The sequence below is a fragment of the Anomaloglossus baeobatrachus genome, chromosome 5 (genome assembly GCF_048569485.1).
Source record: "Anomaloglossus baeobatrachus isolate aAnoBae1 chromosome 5, aAnoBae1.hap1, whole genome shotgun sequence".
In the NCBI taxonomy this organism is placed as follows: Eukaryota; Metazoa; Chordata; class Amphibia; order Anura; family Aromobatidae; genus Anomaloglossus; species Anomaloglossus baeobatrachus.
The window spans coordinates 424693642-424713923 of NC_134357.1; the positions used below are offsets into that span (position 1 = coordinate 424693642).

General features: G+C 52.8%; 1 protein-coding gene across 2 annotated transcripts in view; it reads right to left on the minus strand.

Moving 5' to 3' along the window:
• Window positions 1-20282, minus strand: part of CCDC47 (coiled-coil domain containing 47) — a 96624-nt gene that overhangs the window by 13371 nt on the left and 62971 nt on the right. For both annotated transcript variants that reach the window (XM_075350323.1, XM_075350324.1), the window contains exons 6-9: window positions 19888-19953; window positions 19128-19229; window positions 5436-5546; window positions 5269-5354 (exon numbers count right to left, since the gene is read on the minus strand). In XM_075350323.1, the coding sequence (XP_075206438.1) occupies window positions 5269-5354; window positions 5436-5546; window positions 19128-19229; window positions 19888-19953 (365 nt within the window). The remainder of the gene's footprint in view (window positions 1-5268; window positions 5355-5435; window positions 5547-19127; window positions 19230-19887; window positions 19954-20282) is intronic.

The window sequence follows — 20282 nt, forward strand, 5'->3', positions numbered from 1 at the left end:
ACATAGACGATGCAACCGGCCAGGGAGAAACACCCTGCGCCGAGCACCGAGATAAGAATATCTTCCACGTCCTGTGGTCAATCTTGGCGGACGTTGGTATGCTAGCCTGTCTCATGGTGGCAACCACGTCCTGAGGTAATCCTGACGACACTAGGTTCCAGGACTCAATGCCACACCATCAGGTTGAGGGCCGTAGAATTCAAATGGAAGAATGGCCCTTGAGACAGCCAGTCTGATTGGTCTGGTAGTGCCCCCGGTTAGCCTACCGTGAGGCACCACAGAACCGGGAACCGCAACATCCTCGGCCAATCTGTAGCGACGAGGATGGCGCGGCCGCAGTCGGTCCTGATCTAGCGCAGCACTCTGGGCAACAATGCCAGAGGTGGCACATAAGGTAGCTGGAACTGCGACCAATGCTGAACTAAGGCGTCTGCCGCCAGAGCTCGATGATTGTGAAACCGTGCCATGAAGCTGGCACATTGTTGTTGTGCCGTGACGCCATTAGATCGACGTCCGGCCTCTGTCAGCGGCGCCAGATCTCCTGAAACCCGTCCGGGTGAAGAGACCATACCCTTTCGGCCACACCCCGGCGACTTAGGAAGTCAGCTTCCTAGTTTTCCACGCCTGGGATGTGAACTGTGGATATGGTGGATGCCGTGTCTTCCACCCACATCAGAACCTGCCGGACTTCCTGGAAGGCTTGCCGGTTGCGCGTTCTTCCTTGGTGGTTGATGTATGCCACCGCTGTGGAGTTGTCCGACTGAAGTCGGATTTGCTTGCTGTCCAGCTGCTGTTGGAAGGTTTGTAGGGCAAGATACACTGCTCTGTGTTCAAGAACATTGATCTGAAGGGTGGACTCTTGCTGAGTCCACGTACCCTGAGCGCTGTGGTGGAGAAAAACTGCTCCCCACCCTGATAGACTCGCGTCTGTCGTAACTATCGCCCAGGATGGGGATAGGAAGGACCTTCTTTTTGACCATGAGGTGGGAAGAAGCCACCACCGTAGAGATTCCTTGGCCGCCTGAGAAAGAAAGACGACTCTGTTGAGGGAGGTCGACTCCCCGTCCCATTGGCGGAGAATGTCACATTGTAGTGGACGCAGATGAAACTGCGCGAAAAGAACTGCCTCCATTGCTACCATCTTACGTAGGAAGTGCATGAGGCGTCTCAATGTGTGCGACTGGTTCTTAAAGAAGAGATTGCAGCCCGTAGTGAATGCTGTTTGTCTAGCGGAAGCTTCACTATCGCTGAGAGAGTATGAAACTCCATGCCTAGATATGTTAGCGATAGGGTCGGGGTCGGATCTGACTTCAAAAAGTTGATGATCCACCCAAAACTCTAGAGAGTCTCCAGCGCAACGTTCGGGCAGTGTCGGCATGTTTCCTAAGAGAGTGCCTTGACAAGTAGATCGTCTAAATATGGGATCACAGAGTGACCCTGAGAGTGCAGGACTGTGACTACTGCTGCCCTGACCTTGGCGAAGACCAGTGGGACTGTCGCTAGCCGGAAGGTAGAGCTACGAACAGAAGGTGTTCGTCTGCTATAACGAAGCGTAGAAACGCTAGTGCTCTGGATCAATCGGCACGTGTGGATAAGCATCCTTGATGCCTAATGATGCTAGGAAATCTCCTTGGGACATTGAGGCGATGACATGGCGGAGGGATTCCATCCGGAACCGCCTGGTGTCCACGAGCTTGCTGAGCAGTTTTAGATCCAGAACGGGACGGAACGGCCCGTTCTTATAGGCACCGCAAAAAATTTGGGGTAAAAACCGTGACCTTGTTCCTGAAGAGGAACGGGGGTCATCACTCTTTCTGCCTATAGAGTGCACCCTGTTTGCAGAAGAGCAGCGGCTCGGCCGGGAGGTGGAGAAGTTCTGAAGAATCGAGTTGGAGGACGAGAAGTGAGCTCTATCCTGTACCCGTGAGACAGAATGTCTCACACCCAACGGTCATTGACCTATGGCAGCTAAATATCGCCAAGGCGGGTGAGCCTGCTACCGACCGAGGATGCGGAGAGAGGAGGCCGCAAGTCATGAGGAAGCCGCCTTGGAAGCGGGTTTTCAGACTGTCTCTTTTTTGGGCGTGACTGAGCCCGCCAAGAATCTGAGCTCCTCTGATCCTTTTGAGTCCACATTGGACGAGGAAAAATGGGACCTGCCCGAGCCTCGAAAAGACCGAAACCACGACTGCCTCCTGCTCTGTTGGGGTTTGTTGTGTCCGGGCTGAGGAAAGGATGAATCCTTACCCCTGGACTGTTTAATGGTTACATCCAAACGCTCACCAAACAGTCGGTCAGCAGAAAAAGGCAACTGGTTAAGCAACCTTTTTTGGAAGCAGAATCTGCCTTCCATTCACTTAACGAGCAGACCAGGCTCTGCTTAAAAACACGGAGCAGCGTAGGCTACTGCCGTACGGTTCGCAGAGTCTAGGGCAACCTGAATCGCGTAAGAAACAAATGCAGACATTTGAGAGGTTAAGGATGCCACCTGCGGCACAGATGTACGTGTAACCGTGTCAATCTGTGTAAGACAAGCTGAAATAGCTTGGAGTGCCCCAAGGGTGAGAATGCTGGAGCCAACGGTGCGCCGACAGTCTCATAGATGGATTTAGACCAGAGATCCATCTGTCTGTCAGTGGCATCTTTAAGTGCAGCTCATCAATACAGAAGAAGAATAAGACCGCACCAATGCTGATGTCTTTTTCCGGATAATCTTTATTCCATAAACTCGGTTAAAAGGTGTTGTAAAATCAGCGGGTGGAGGAGACCTGGATGCGGCCCCTCACTATGGACGACGGCCGTTTCGCCTGTGATTAGGCTTCCACGGGTCCACCAGTGGACCCGTGGAAGCCTAATCACAGGCGAAACGGCCGTCGTCCATAGTGAGGGGCCGCATCCAGGTCTCCTCCACCCGCTGATTTTACAACACCTTTTAACCGAGTTTATGGAATAAAGATTATCCGGAAAAAGACATCAGCATTGGTGCGGTCTTATTCTTCTTCTGTATTGATGAACTGAACTGACTTTTGCTGTTTGGACCTGCACGCTGATCCGGCTTCCAACAAGGACGTCTGGTGCTATACTCCTTACCCTCCAGTGATCCCAGGTGTGATAGGCGTGTATGGGTGGTGCAGGACTGTGTTCTCTTGGATTCATATCTTTAAGTGCAGCTCCATCTCCCACTGCAACTATGGATCTAGCTACAAGCCTGGAGATTGGAGGATGCCGCTTGGGACACTGGGTCCAGTCCTTGACCACGTCAGGGGGCAGGGATAACGTGTATCCTAAGCCGTTTGGAGAAGCGCATATCTGGATAAGTGTGGTGTTCCTGGACTGTCTCTCTGAAGGCAGAGTGGTCCAGAAAAATACGTGAAGCTGACTCCTCCACTGGAGGAGCTGGGTGAGAAATAACCAACATTCTATTGATGGACGCTATAAGATTATTCACTATGGCGTCACCATTAGGTGTATCCAGATTGAGAGCGGTCTCAGGATCAGAATCCTGAGCCGCTACTTCCGCCTCATTACACAGAGAGTCCTTCTGCTAGGACCCTGATGAAACCGAGGGCCGCTCATAGTGAGCCCGCTTAGGCTGTCTGGGACTGACGTCTGTGCAGAGCCGTGACTCTGGGATGCGTGTGACATTCCCGGAGCTGTTAGTTGTTCACACTGAGGGGGGCCATGGATCAATGATTCAACAGTGCCCATGTTGTGAGAGACATGTCCGGACTGCTAGGCTTCTAGTATCATAGCCATAGTCTCAGAAAATCTGTCAGTAAATACTGCAGACACCGTCCTCATCCTCTGGCCATTAGCAGAGACTCCGGCTGAGTTGGATATAATGGGGGTCTATGTAACCTGCCGGCCGTATAGCCGTACATGCTGTACCGGCTGCATAGAAAAACATGTGGTTCTGCACCTTTGTTTTACACAGAGAATATGCTGATAACTCCTCCGCACAATCCAGGAGGGTATATACAACGTGCGACCAAACAGTGCAATGTATATAGTACAAGCATATCTATAAGTGCACTTCTGCACTAGAGGGGTTAGCACCACAGGTGCTGCTTAACGCCTGTTGCAGCGATTGTGTGACTATCAGAATGCCAGGGTCTTCCACACTTGTCTCTGTATCGTACAGAAACTGACACTAATGGCTGCCGGCGTCCTTGTAGAGAAGGAAGCCGTGGGCGTGCCTGAGAAAGTGCGGGAATCCGGTTTCACAGTGCACACAGTGAGAGGGGTGGAGTATGCAAAGCATACTCCAGCTCTCAGCGCTGCTGTGCTATGCAGCGTCACGCCCCTACCCTGACTGTCAGGCCTGTGGGCGGTAACGAAGGGAGACTAGGCCCAGAAGCCGGGGACTCGAGTTAATAAGCGCGGCCGGCATATCAGTGCTGGCCGGCGCGGAAGTCCCCGGCGCACCACAAATCCCAGCGGCGCCTTAAATAAAAGTGGCAGCGGCGGTTAGCGCAGTAGTCACCCAATACACTAACACACCCAGCAACGCTGTGGTGTGCGATGGCACTAGTGCGGACAGCGCCGCTGTCCCTGGCGCACTAACACACCCAGCAGTGCTGCCGTGTGTCTGCGCGGTCCCCACAGGGACACAGAGTACCTCCATGTAGCAGGGCCATGTCCCTGAAGATACTCCGCTCCATGTCCAGCAGATACCAGGGGCTGTGGATGGAGCACGGTCTCAGTGCCTGGAGACCGATAGAATCCCACTTCACCCAGAGCCCTGTAAAAAGGGATGGGGAAGGAAGCAGCATGTGGGCTCCAGCCTCCGTACCCGCAATGGGTACCTCAACCTTAACAAACACCTCCGACATGAAGTGGGGTGAGAAGGGAGCATGCTGGGAGCCCTGTATGGGCCCTCTTTTCTTCCATCCGACATAGTCAGCAGCTGCTGCTGACTAAACAGTGGAGCTATGCGTGGATGTGTTGCCTCCTTCGCACAAAGCACAAAACTGGTGAGCCAGTGATCCCACTGGGGGTGTATAGCCAGAAGGGGAGGGGCCTTACACTTTTAAGTGTAATACTTTGTGTGGCCTCCGGAGGCAATAGCTATACACCCAATTGTCTGGGTCTCCCAATTAGGAGCGAAAAAGAAATATATATATATATATACATATATATATATATATATACATATATATATACATATATATATACACACACACACACAGTATATGCATATGTCATATTAAGACAAGACCGCTTTATTGGAGGATGTGACGTGCAATGCCTGTATTTCATCATACTTACTCTTGCATAACCTTTGGACCAGAAAATTGGTCCGAGAACTGGATGGATTCAATCTTATCAGCATAATGTGTAAGGTAATGAATAATCTGTAAAGGAGAGATGTGCATACCATGAGAATTCAGAAGCCACATCTAAACAGAAGATTAATGGATCTCTAATGGCCTTACCTTAGTGTCCAAGACACCATCTGTCACCTCCCCCATCTCAGACAGGATGGCCAGAGACTCCGGAAGACCCAGCTTGGCTGCAGACTTGGGCTTATCACTGCAAAACTCACTCTGCAAGTAGGAAACCAGACAGAAGATTAACCTTTCCTTGTCCAGAAGCAGAAGAAGGTACCGTAAATTCCTTTTCTTCTAGCTCTAATTGGGAGACCCAGACAATTGGGTGTATAGGCTATGCCTCCGGAGGCCGCACAAAGTATTACACTCAAAAGTGCTAAGCCCCTCCCCTTCTGCCTATACACCCCCGTGCTCCCACGGGCTCCTCAGTTTTGGTGCAAAAGCAAGAAGGAGGAAAAAGAATTATAAACTGGTTTAAAGTAACTTCAATCCGAAGGAATATCGGAGAACTGAAACCATTCAACATGAACAACATGTGTACACAAAAAAAACAGGGGCGGGTGCTGGGTCTCCCAATTAGAGCTAGAAGAAAAGGAATTTACGGTAAGTAAACAAAATTCCCTTCTTCTTTGTCGCTCTATTGGGAGACCCAGACAATTGGGACGTCCAAAAGCAGTCCCTGGGTGGGTAAAATAATACCTCGTAAGAGAGCCGTAAAACGGCCTCTTCCTACAGGTGGGCAACCGCCGCCTGAAGGACTCGTCTACCTAGGCTGGCATCCGCCGAAGCATAGGTATGCACCTGATAGTGCTTCGTGAAAGTGTGCAGGCTCGACCAGGTAGCCGCCTGACACACCTGCTGAGCCGTAGCCTGGTGCCTCAAAGCCCAGGACGCGCCCACGGCTCTGGTAGAATGGGCCTTCAGCCCTGAGGGAACCGGAAGCCCAGCAGAACGGTAAGCTTCGATAATTGGCTCCTTGATCCACCGAGCCAGGGTTGATTTGGAAGCCTGTGACCCTTTACGCTGGCCAGCGACAAGGACAAAGAGTGCATCCGAGCGGCGCAGGGGCGCCGTACGAGAAATGTAGAGTCTGAGTGCTCTCACCAGATCTAACAAGTGCAAATCCTTTTCACATTGGTGAACTGGATGAGGACAAAAAGAAGGTAAGGAGATATCCTGATTGAGATGAAAGGGGGATACCACCTTAGGGAGAAATTCCGGAACCGGACGCAGAACCACCTTGTCCTGGTGAAACACCAGGAAAGGGGCTTTGCATGACAGCGCTGCTAGCTCAGACACTCTCCGAAGTGAAGTGACTGCTACTAGAAAAACCACTTTCTGCGAAAGGCGTGAGAGAGAAATATCCCTCATTGGCTCGAATGGTGGTTTCTGAAGAACCGTCAGCACCCTGTTCAGATCCCAGGGTTCTAACGGCCGCTTGTAAGGAGGGACGATGTGACAAACCCCCTGCAGGAACGTGCGTACCTGTGGAAGTCTGGCTAGGCGCTTCTGGAAAAACACAGAGAGCGCCGAGACTTGTCCCTTAAGGGAGCCGAGCGACAAACCCTTTTCCAGTCCAGATTGAAGGAAGGACAGAAAAGTGGGCAAAGCAAAAGGCCAGGGAGAAATACCCTGAGCAGAGCACCACGACAGGAAAATTTTCCACGTCCTGTGGTAGATCTTGGCGGACGTTGGTTTCCTAGCTTGTCTCATAGTGGCAATGACGTCTTGAGATAACCCTGAAGACGCTAGGATCCAGGACTCAATGGCCACACAGTCAGGTTGAGGGCCGCAGAATTCAGATGGAAAAACGGCCCTTGAGATAGCAAGTCTGGTCGGTCTGGTAGTGCCCACGGTTGGCCGACCGTGAGATGCCACAGATCCGGGTACCACGACCGCCTCGGCCAGTCTGGAGCGACGAGGATGACGCGGCGGCAGTCGGCCCTGATCTTGCGTAACACTCTGGGCAACAGTGCCAGCGGAGGAAACACATAAGGGAGCTGAAACTGCGACCAATCCTGAACTAAGGCGTCTGCCGCCAGAGCTCTGGGATCTTGAGACCGCGCCATGAACGCTGGTACCTTGTTGTTGTGCCGGGACGCCATGAGATCGACGTCCGGCACCCCCCAGCGGCAACAGATCTCCTGAAACACGTCCGGGTGAAGGGACCATTCCCCTGCGTCCATGCCCTGGCGACTGAGATGATCTGCTTCCCAGTTTTCCACGCCTGGAATGTGAACTGCGGAGATGGTGGAGGCCGTGGCTTCCACCCACAGTAGAATCCGCCGGACTTCCTGGAAGGCTTGCCGACTGCGTGTGCTGCCTTGGTGGTTGATGTATGCCACCGCTGTGGAATTGTCTGACTGAATTCTGATCTGCTTGCCTTCCAGCCACTGCTGGAACGCTTTCAGGGCAAGATACACTGCCCGTATTTCCAGAACATTGATCTGAAGCGAGGACTCTTGCTGGGTCCACGTACCCTGAGCCCTGTGGTGGAGAAAAACCGCTCCCCACCCTGACAGACTCGCGTCCGTCGTGACCACCTCCCAGGATGGGGGTAGGAAGGATTTCCCTTTCGATAATGAAGTGGGAAGAAGCCACCACCGAAGGGAAGCTTTGGTCGCCTGCGAGAGGGAGACGTTCCTGTCGAGGGACGTCGGCTTCCTGTCTCATTTGCGAAGGATGTCCCATTGAAGAGGACGCAGGTGAAACTGCGCGAAAGGAACTGCCTCCATTGCTGCCACCATCTTCCCCAGGAAGTGCATGAGGCGTCTCAAGGTGTGTGACCGACCTTGAAGGAGAGATTGTACCCCTGTCTGTAGTGACCGCTGCTTGATCAGCGGAAGCTTCACTATGCTGAGAGGGTATGAAACTCCATGCCAAGGTATGTCAGCGATTGGGCCGGTGTCAGATTTGACTTTGGAAAATTGATGATCCACCCGAAACTCTGGAGAGTCTCCAGGGTAGCGTCGAGGCTGTGTTGGCATGCCTCTAGAGAGGGTGCCTTGATCAACAGATCGTCCAAGTACGGGATCACCGAGTGACCCTGAGAGTGGAGGACCGCTACTACAGTAGCCATGACCTTGGTGAAAACCCGTGGGGCTGTTGCCAGGCCGAACGGCAGTGCCACGAACTGCAGGTGTTCGTTCCCTATGGCGAAGCGCAAGAAGCGCTGGTGCTCTGGAGCAATCGGTATGTGGAGATAAGCATCCTTGATATCGATCGATGCAAGGAAATCTCCCTGGGACATTGAGGCGATGACGGAGCGGAGGGATTCCATCCGGAACCGCCTGGTCTTTACGTGTTTGTTGAGAAGTTTCAGGTCCAGGACAGGTCGAAAAGACCCGTCCTTCTTTGGGACCACAAACAAGTTGGAGTAAAAACCGTGGCCCTGTTGCTGAAGAGGAACAGGGACCACCACTCCTTCTGCCTTCAGAATGCCCAGCGCCTGCAGAAGAGCCTCGGCTCGCTCGGGAGGCGGGGATGACCTGAAGAATCGAGTCGGGGGACGAGAGGTGAACTCTATCTTGTAACCGTGAGACAGAATGTCTCTCACCCAACGGTCTTTTACCCGTGGCAGCCAGGTGTCGCAAAAGCGGGAGAGCCTGCCACCGACCGAGGATGCGGAGTGAGGATGCCGAAAGTCATGAGGAAGCCGCTTTGGTAGCGGCACCTCCGGTGGTCTGTTTAGGACGTGACTTAGACCGCCATGCATCAGAGTTCCTTTGATCTTTCTGAGGCCTTTTGGACGAGGAGAATTGGGACCTGCCCGCGCCCCGAAAGGACCGAAACCTCGACTGCCCCTTCCTCTGTTGGGGTATGTTCGGTTTGGGCTGGGGTAAGGATGTATCCTTTCCCTTGGATTTTTTGATGATTTCATCTAAACGCTCGCCAAACAATCGTTCGCCCCGAAATTGGCAAACTGGTTAAGCGCTTTTTGGAAACAGAATCTGCCTTCCATTCCCGTAGCCACAAGGCCCTGCGGAGTACCACCGAATTGGCGGCTGCAACCGCCGTACGGCTCGCAGAGTCCAGGATAGCATTAATAGCGTAAGACGCAAATGCCGATGTCTGAGTGGTTATGGACGCCACCTGTGGCGCGGACGTGCGTGTGGCTGCGTCAATTTGCGCTTGACCTGCTGAGATAGCTTGTAGCGCCCATACGGCTGCGAATGCTGGGGCAAAAGAAGCGCCGATAGCTTCATAGATGGATTTCAACCAGAGCTCCATCTGCCTGTCAGTGGCATCTTTGAGTGAAGCCCCATCTTCCACTGCAACTATGGATCTAGCTGCCAGTCTGGAGATTGGAGGATCCACCTTGGCACACTGAGTCCAACCCATGACCACATCAGGGGGAAAGGAATAACGTGTATCCTTAAGGCGCTTAGAAAAACGCTTATCTGGACAAGCATGGTGATTCTGGACTGCCTCTCTGAAATCAGAGTGGTCCAGAAGAAGGGAATTTTGTTACTTACCGTAAATTCCTTTTCTTCTAGCTCTTATTGGGAGACCCAGACGATTGGGGTATAGCTACTGCCCTCTGGAGGCCACACAAAGCACTACATTAAAAGTGCAAGGCCCCTCCCCCTCTGGCTATACCCCCCCGTGGTATCACGGGTTCTCCAGTTTTAGTGCCAAAGCAAGAAGGAGGAAGCCAATAACTGGTTTAAACAAATTAACTCCGAATAACATCGGAGAACTGAAAAACCGTTCAACATGAACAACATGTGTACCCGCAAACAACAAAAAAACATCCCGAAGGACAACAGGGCGGGTGCTGGGTCTCCCAATAAGAGCTAGAAGAAAAGGAATTTACGGTAAGTAACAAAATTCCCTTCTTCTTCAGCGCTCTATTGGGAGACCCAGACGATTGGGACGTCCAAAAGCTGTCCCTGGGTGGGTAAATAAATACCTCATGTTAGAGCTGCAAAACAGCCCTCCCCTACGGGGGTGTCACTGCCGCCTGCAGGACTCTTCTACCTAAGCTGGCATCCGCCGAAGCATAGGTATGCACCTGATAATGCTTGGTGAAAGTGTGCAGACTGGACCAGGTAGCTGCCTGGCACACCTGTTGAGCCGAAGCCTGGTGACGTAATGCCCAGGACGCACCCACGGCTCTGGTGGAGTGGGCTTTTAGCCCTGAAGGAACCGGAAGCCCCGCAGAACGGTAGGCCTCTAGAATTGGTTCTTTGATCCATCGAGCCAGGGTGGCTTTAGAAGCCTGCAACCCCTTGCGCGGACCAGCGACAAGGACGAAAAGTGCATCGGCACGGCGTATGGGCGCCGTGCGGGAAATGTAGATTCTGAGTGCTCTCACCAGATCTAGCAAACGTAAGGCCTTTTCATACCGGTGAACCGGATGAGGGCAAAAAGAAGGCAAGGAAATATCCTGATTAAGATGAAAAGAGGATACGACCTTAGGGAGAAACTCCGGAATGGGGCGCAGCACAACCTTGTCCTGGTGGAACACCAGGAAGGGAGCCTTAGATGACAGAGCTGCCAGCTCAGACACTCGCCGAAGCGATGTGATTGCAACAAGAAACGCCACTTTCTGCGACAGCCGAGAAAAGGAAACTTCCTTCAGAGGCTCGAAGGGCGGCTTCTGGAGAGCAACTAGTACCCTGTTCAGATCCCATGGATCTAACGGTCGCTTGTACGGGGGCACAATATGACAGACCCCCTGCAGGAACGTGCGCACCTTAGGAAGACGTGCTAGACGCTTCTGAAAAAACACGGATAGTGCCGAAACTTGCCCTTTAAGGGAGCTGAGCGACAAGCCCTTTTCTAACCCCGATTGCAGGAAGGAAAGAAACTTGGGCAATGCAAATGGCCAGGGAGACACTCCCTGAGCAGAGCACCAGGACAAGAAAATCTTCCACGTTCTGTGGTAGATCTTAGCCGAATTCGACTTTCTAGCTTGTCTCATTGTGGCAATGACTCCCTGAGATAATCCAGCAGATGCTAGGATCCAGGACTCAATGGCCACACAGTCAGGTTCAGGGCCGCAGAATTCTGATGGAAAAACGGCCCTTGGGACAGTAAGTCTGGTCGGTCTGGCAGTGACCACGGTCGACCGATCGTGAGATGCCACAGATCCGGATACCACGACCTCCTCGGCCAGTCTGGAGCGACGAGTATGACGCGGCTGCACTCGGATCTGATCTTGCGTAGCACTCTGGGCAAGAGCCGCCAGAGGCGGAAACACGTATGGGAGCTGAAACTGCGACCAATCTTGAACCAAGGCGTCTGCCGCCAGAGCTCTTTGATCGCGCGACCTCGCCATGAATGCCGGGACCTTGTTGTTGTGCCGGGATGCCATTAGGTCGACGTCCGGCACTCCCCAGCGGCGACAGATTTCCTGAAACACGTCCGGGTGAAGGGACCATTCCCCTGCGTCCATGCCCTGGCGACTGAGGAAGTCTGCTTCCCAGTTTTCTACGCCTGGGATGTGAACCGCGGATATGGTGGATGCTCTGTCCTCCACCCACATTAGAATGCGCCGGACTTCTTGGAAGGCTTGCCGACTGCGCGTCCCTCCTTGGTGGTTGATGTATGCCACCGCTGTGGAGTTGTCCGATTGGATTCGGATCTGCTTTCCTTCCAGCCACTGTTGGAAGGCCAGTAGAGCAAGATACACTGCTCTGATCTCCAGAACATTGATCTGAAGGGTGGACTCCTGCGGAGTCCACGTCCCCTGAGCCCTGTGGTGGAGAAATACTGCTCCCCACCCTGACAGACTCGCATCTGTCGTGACTACTGCCCAGGATGGGGGCAGGAAGGATCTTCCCTGAGACAATGATGTGGGAAGGAGCCACCATTGTAGAGAGTCTTTGGCCGTCTGGGAAAGCGAGACTTTCCTGTCCAGGGACGTTGACTTCCCGTCCCATTGGCGGAGAATGTCCCATTGAAGTGGGCGCAGATGAAACTGCGCAAAGGGAACTGCTTCCATGGCTGCCACCATCTTCCCTAGGAAATGCATGAGGCGCCGCAAGGGATGCAACTGGCCCTGCAGGAGAGATTGCACCCCTGTCTGTAGTGACCGCTGCTTGTCCAGCGGAAGCTTCACTATCGCTGCTAGAGTATGAAACTCCATGCCAAGATACGTTAGTGACTGAGTCGGTGATAGGATCGACTTTGGAAAGTTGATGATCCATCCGAAAGACTGTAGAGTCTCCAGCGTAGCATTCAGGCTGAGTTGGCATGCCTCCTGAGAGGGAGCTTTGACCAATAAGTCGTCTAGGTAAGGAATCACCGAGTGTCCCTGAGAGTGCAAGACTGCTACCACCGCCGCCATGACCTTGGTGAAGACCCGTGGGGCTGTCGCCAGACCAAATGGAAGAGCTACGAACTGAAAATGGTCGTCTCCTATCACAAAACGTAGAAAACGTTGATGTTCTGTAGCAATTGGCACGTGGAGATAAGCATCTTTGATGTCTATTGAGGCAAGGAAGTCTCCTCTGGACATTGAGGCAATGACAGAGCGGAGGGTTTCCATCCGGAACCTCCTGGCGTGCACATGTTTGTTGAGCCGTTTTAGGTCCAGAACAGGACGGAACGAGCCGTCCTTTTTTGGAACCACAAAGAGATTGGAGTAAAACCCTTGCACTTGTTCCTGAGGAGGGACTGGGATAACCACTCCTTCCGCTTTTAGGGAATCCACCGCCTGCAGCAGAGCATCTGCTCGGTCTGGACGTGGGGAGGTTCTGAAGAACCGAGCTGGAGGACGAGAATTGAACTCGATTCTGTACCCGCGAGACAAAATGTCCGTCACCCACCGGTCTTTGACCTGTGACATCCAAATGCCGGAAAAGCGGGAGAGCCTGCCCCCGACCGGCGATGCGGAGGGGGGGGGCTGGAAGTCATGAGGTAGCCGCTTTGGAAGCGGTACCTCCATTTGCTTTCTTGGGGCGTGTGTGAGTCCGCCACGAATCTGCGTTTCTTTGCGTCCTCTGAGTCCCTTTGGACGAGGTAAATGGTGTCTTGCCCGAACCTCGAAAGGACTGAAACCTCTGCTGCCACTTTTTCTGCTGAGGTTTGGGTGTTCTGGGTTGTGGTAAAGAGGAGTCTTTACCCTTGGACTGCTTAATGATGTCAGCCAATGGCTCGCCAAACAGTCTCTCTCTAGACAAAGGCAAACTGGTTAAACATTTTTTGGAACCAGCATCTGCTTTCCAGTCCTTTAACCACAAGGCTCTGCGCAAAACTACCGAATTGGCGGACGCCATTGAGGTGCGACTGGTAGATTCTAGGACCGCATTGATAGCGTAAGACGCAAACGCCGACATCTGCGTGGTAAGGTGCGCCACTTGCGGCACTGCTGGATGCATGATAGCATCCACTTTTGCTAAGCCAGCTGAAATAGCCTGGAGTGCCCATACGGCTGCGAATGCCGGAGCAAACGACGCGCCTATAGCTTCATAGACAGATTTTAACCAAAGGTCCATCTGTCTGTCATTGGCATCTTTAAGTGAAGCGCCATCCTCCACTGCAACTATGGATCTAGCTGCAAGTTTGGAAATCGGGGGGTCTACCTTTGGACACTGTGTCCAGCGCTTGACCACCTCAGGGGGGAAAGGGAAACGCGTATCTTTAGATCGTTTAGAGAAACGCCTTTCTGGGTGAGCGTCGTGCTTCTGGATTGATTCTCTGAAGTCAGAGTGATCTAACAAAGCACTCAATTTACGCTTGGGATAAAGGAAACGAAACTTTTCCTGCTCCGCAGCCGCCTCTTCTGCTGAAGGGGCTGGGGGAGAAATATCCAACAGCCTATTGATGGCTGAGATAAGGTCGTCTACCATGGCATCCCCATCCGGGGTATCCAGGTTGAGAGGGGTTCCAGGAGTGGATTCCTGATCACTCTCATCAGACACATCACAGGGAGACTGATTGCGCTGAGACCCTGAGCAGTGTGAAGACGTCGAGGGTCTTTCCCAGCGAGCTCGCTTAGGGTGGCTGGGGCCATCATCTGAGTCATAATCCTCGGCCTGTGAAGCCGGGGACCCCCCTGTGGGCTGGATACATTCCAAGTAAGGGGGACCTGAGGACAGAGGCCTCGCCGTGCCCAGAGACTGAGCCCCATGCATAGATTGCAAGGTCTCAAGGATTTTTGCCATAGATACAGACATATTATCTGCAAAAACTGCAAAGTCCGTCCCTGTCACCGGGGCAGAACTTACAAGCGTCTCAGCCTGGGTCGCTACCTCTCCTGACTCCGGCTGGCGAAGCAGCACCGGGTCGGAGCATTGCACACAATGGGGGTCATCGGAGCCTGCTGGTAGATTAGCCCCACATGCAGCACACGCAGTATACACAGCCCTTTTTGCCTTGGCAGCCTTGCGTTTTGAGGATGACATGTTGCTGCTTCCACAGAGCGATCTGGGATATGCAGCCAGAAGCGCACCTCACAGTGCAAGAAATACAATATCTATATAACTGTATCCAGTACACTGATACACAGTGAGGCACTAGAGGGACCAGCACAGAAAAATCGCTTACCGCCCGCTTAAAAAGCGGGTGTGTGGTCGCCAGATAGCCCCTAGTCCAGGTCTCCCAGAGCCTTGCGTCCTTCCTCCAGCCAGGCATGCATGTAATGGCTGCCGGCGTCTCTAGAGAGGAGGGGGGGCGGGCCCTGGGCGTTCCTGGCCAAGAGCGGGAAGCCTGCTTCCCTCTGTGCCTAGTGAGAGGGCTGGAGCATGTAAATCAGGCTCCAGCCCTCGTCGCTGCTTGCGAACAGCGTCTCTCCCCTACCCTGAATGACAGGGTGGGGGCGGGAACGAAACGGAGCTGCCGGCGTCCTAGGCCCAAAAAGCCGGGGACTAAAGTTATAACCGCCGCCCGCCGTAAAAGCGCGGACGGCGGATCCCCGGCGCACCACAAGTCACAGCAGCGCCGCCCGGTCCAGAGGGGGTCGGCGCTGCGTTCCCAAACACAAACAATCCCCCAGTAATCTGTAGGGACACCAACTCCACGTTGCGGTCCCCGGCGCACTATAACACCCAGCCAGCCCGGAGTGTGTCTGTGCCTGCCGGGGACACAGAGTACCTGTAAGATGCAGGGCCCTGTCCCTGATCGTACTCCTGCTCCGAATCCATCAGGTTCTAATGGGTCTGTGGATGGAGCCCGGCATCAGAGCTGAGAGGCCGGCAGGATCCCACTTCCACAGAGCCCTACAAGGGGATGTGGAAGGAAAAACAGCATGTCAGGCTCCAGCCCTGTACCAGCAATAGGTACCTCAACCTTACAACACCATCCAGGGGTGAGAAGGGAGCATGCTGGGAACACTATATGTGTCCTCTTTTCTTCCATCCGACATAGTCAGCAGCTACTGCTGACTAAAATCTGTGGAGCTATGCATGGAATGTCTGACCTCCTTCGCACACAAAGCTAAAACTGGAGAACCCGTGATACCACGGGGGGGTATAGCCAGAGGGGGAGGGGCCTTGCACTTTTAATGTAGTGCTTTGTGTGGCCTCCAGAGGGCAGTAGCTATACCCCAATCGTCTGGGTCTCCCAATAGAGCGCTGAAGAAACATACTCGGTGTACGCTTGGGAAACCTGAAACGGAATTTCTCCTGCTGGGAAGCCGACTCCTCCGCCGGAGGAGCTGAGGGAGAAATATCCAACATACGATTGATGGACGCAATAAGGTCGTTCACTATGGCGTCCCCGTCCGGAGTATCAAGATTGAGAGCGGCCTCAGAATCAGAATCCTGATCAGCTACTTCCGCGTCATCGACCAGCGATTCCCCTCGCTGAGACCCTGAACAATATGATGATGTCGAGGGAAAATCTAAGCGAGCTCGCTTAGTCGGTCTGGGGCTGGGGTCTGTGTCAGAACCCTCAGCTTGGGATCCATGAGATACCCCGGGAGGACATTGTTGGTCCAGCTGAGGTGGGCCCGGGAACAAAGAATCAACAGAGTCCCTGTGCTGAGATACCGGCCTGGACTGCAAGGCTTCTAGTATCTTAGCCATAGTCTCAGAGAGTTTTGCAAACTCCGTCCCTGTCACCTGAACAGTGTTAGCAGGTGGCTCCCCCTGGGCCCCCCCTAGCAGAGGCTCTGGCTGAGCAAGTGTCACAGGGGCCGAACAGTGCAGACAATGAGGGTCAGTGGAACCTGCCGGTAGCGGGGTCGTACATGCGGCGCAGGCAACATAATAAGCCTGTGTTTTGGCACCCCTGCCTTTCGTGGGCGCCATGCTATTATCTTCCCTGAGCAACACAATAGGGTATATAGCCAGAAATCAACTGTGCACTATACAGTGTAAAATAAACATATAATGTTACACTACTGCACAATGGGGCTAGCACCACAGGTGCTGCTTACCACCCGCTTAAAGCGGTTGTGAGGCCACCAGAGTCCCTGCCTGGGTCTCCCAGATTTTGTCCCCCTCTGCAGCGTCCAAGGAGCTGACAGGAATGCGTCCTGAGGAGAGGAGGGAGCCGTGGGCGTGACCCAGAAAGAGCGGGAACTGGTGCCTGCACTGTGCACAGTGAGGGAAGTGGAGTATGCAAAGCATGCTCCAGCCCTCAGTGCTGCTCGTTCTATGCAGCGTCCCGCCCTTCCCCTGCCTGTCAGGGCTATGGGCGGGAGGAAAGGAAACTAGGCCGCAAAAAGCCGGGGACTCTAGTAATAAACGCGGCCGCCATAAAAGCGCGGCCGGCGTGGAAGTCCCCGGCGCACTACAAGTCCCAGCCGCGCCGCAGTATTTCCAAGGCAGCGGCGGTCAATGCGGCAGTCCCTATACATAAACACACTCAGCAACGCTGAGTGTGTAATGGCACATATTAACCCGGTCAGCTCCGCGGTCCCCGGTGCACTAGCACACCCAGCAAAGCTGGAGTGTTGCTGTGCGCGGTCCCCACGGGGACACAGAGTACCTCCAAGTAGCAGGGCCATGTCCCTGAACGATACCCGGCTCCTATCCAGCAGGCTCCACAGGAGTTGTGGATGAAGCACGGTCTCATGTGCCTGGAGACCGATAGGATCCCACTTCACCCAGAGCCCTGAGGGGGATGGGGAAGGAAAACAGCATGTGGGCTCCAGCCTCCGTACCCGCAATGGATACCTCAACCTTAACAACACCGCCGACAAAAGTGGGGTGAGAAGGGAGCATGCTGGGGGCCCTATATGGGCCCACTTTTCTTCCATCCGACATGGTCAGCAGCTGCTGCTGACCAATCTGTGGAGCTGTGCGTGCGTGTCTGACCTCCTTCGCACAAAGCAAAAAACTGAGGAGCCCGTGGGAGCACGGGGGTGTATAGGCAGAAGGGGAGGGGCTTAACACTTTTGAGTGTAATACTTTGTGCGGCCTCCGGAGGCATAGCCTATACACCCAATTGTCTGGGTCTCCCAATAGAGCGACAAAGAAATCTAAAGGCCCCATCACACGCTACGATATATCTAACGATATGTCGTCAGGGTCACGGAATTCGTGACGCACATCCGGCATCGTTAGAGATGTCGTAGCGTGTGACAGCTACGTGCGACGGTGAACGAGCAAAAATACCTTATCGTTGCTCGTTGACAAGTCGTTCCTCCTTCTGTGCTCCGGTTGTTCGTTGTTCCTGAGGCAGCACACATCGCTGCGTGTGACACCCCGGGAACGACGAACACAGCTTACCTGCGTCCTGCCGACAATGTGGAAGGAAGGAGGTGGGCGGGATGTTACGTCCCGCTCATCTCCGCCACTCCGCTTCTATTGGGCGGCCGCTGTGTGACGTCGCTGTGACGCCGAATGTCCCTCCCACTTCAGGAAGAGGATGTTAGGGAGGTAAGTACGTGTGACAGGGGGGTTAACGACTTTGTGCGCCACGGGCAACAAATTGCCTGTTACGCACAAACGACGGGGGCAGGTGCGATCGCACGATATATCGTACCGTGTAACGCCGCCTTTAGGCTTTGTTCACACACGCCTTTGTAGTGTTTTTTTTTTCCCCAGCAGGAAAACTGCATTTTACAGTACCAGCAAAAAAAATCTGTAAGATTTCACAAATCTCATGCACACAATAGTTATTTCCTGACTGAATTTGGGCATTGCAGGGTTTTGGAAATTTGCAGCATGTCAATTCTTTCAGCTTTTTTCCACCCATAGAAATCAATGAGAAAAGTGCAAAAATGCTGAACAAAAGACAGCAAACAGGTTTTGCTGAATTTTTGGTGGATAAAACTAAGGGGCCCTTTGCACACTACGACATCGCAAGCGATAGTCCCCGCCCCCGTCGCAGCTGCGAAATCATGGTGATTAATGTTCGCTACGGCAGCTTCACATGCACTTACCTGCCCTGCGACATTGCTCTGGACGGCGAACCGCCTCCTTATTAAGGGGGCGGGTCGTGCAGCGTCACAGCGACATCACACGGCAGGCGGCCAATAGAAGCGGAGGGGCAGAGATCAGCGGGACGTAAACATCCCGCCCACCTCCTTCCTTCCGCATAGCTGGCGTGAGCTACAGGACGCAGGTACGCTGATGTTCCTCGCTCCTGCGGCTTCTCACACAGCGATGTGTGCTGCCGTAGGGAAACGAGGAGCAACATCGTACCGTCGCTGCAGCGAAATTATGAAAATGTCGGACACTACACCGATGATACGATTACGACGCTTTTGCGCTCGTTAAATCGTATCAAAAAGGATTTACACACTCCGAAATCGACAGCGACGCCGGATGTGCGTCACTTTGGATTTGACCCCACCGACATCGCACCTGCGGTGTCGTAGTGTGCAATGTACCCCTAACTGTAATGTAGACAAATCCCATGTATCAGCACCAAAACCTGTGTGAACACGGCCCAACTTACCAAGTCTTGCATTTCTTTCTGCAGCCGAGCGAGGGTCTTCCGAGTCCCCACAGCAAATACGTACGTGTCCATATCCTCATCATTCATTGTCACTTTTATTTGCTGCAAGATGATGTGCAGAAAGAGAAAGATTAAGGCTTTGTATAGAACAATGACATCAGGTAACAGCTTCACTATCTTACTCCTGCATATGAACTCGATATATCCTAAGCTTGATTGGTTCCCAAAAAATTAGGGACAATTCTAAGGAATTGTAGTCTCATCCCCATTTATTACAACCAGTATACAAGAAGCTAGTGTGGAGCTACAACTCTCAGTATGAGCCATGGTCTGCGACAAAGCCGCACATGGAGAGCAAGGATCAATGTACGGTCTGGCCAGGGGTGTGTAATTTAATGTAAAGACCACAGTGTAACAGGGCTGATCACAGCCATACTGTGCAGCATGACCCCCCCCCCCCCCCCCCCGTTCTTACCAGCATCAGTTTTTCACTGATCCATTGTAAAGAGAAAGCATAAAATAATAGTTCATACAGTCTGCTGCTCCAGTTTTTAAAATAGGATGAGAAAAAAAATAAACTAAACAGTCGGAGCCCACACAGAAAAAATAAACTAAACAGTCGGAGCCCACACAGAAAAAATAAACTGAACAGTCGGAGCCCACACAGAGACATGTCCCAAGGTTATGTGCTAGAAGGAATCGCATGCTTTTGTTATTGTTTTCAATGTACCAACACACAGATTGGCATTTTTTCACCTACCACTTGATCACAAGCCGGACGCATCATACGAGCCAACACATTCAGCAGGTCCTGGCGTTTCAAAAACTATAAATGTAAAAAAAATGAATAAAAATTAATATTTTCTATTATGAGCTGACCATAGGTCTAAACTAACGCAGACCAACTCACCTAAAAACATGCAGCCTCTGATCACAGACCACTAAATCTCAACCACTGGTCAAATTTAACACTTCACACTTTTTCCTTTTAATGTGTCTAGTAAACCCGATCTAACAACGAAATATGCACATATTAAGTCAATTTTGTCACTAAACCAGATTGGTGTAGTTTGCGGCTTAAAGGGAACCTGTCAGGTCCCCTATGCACCCAGAACCACGAGCAGTTCTAGGTGTATATTGCTATCCCTGCCTAAC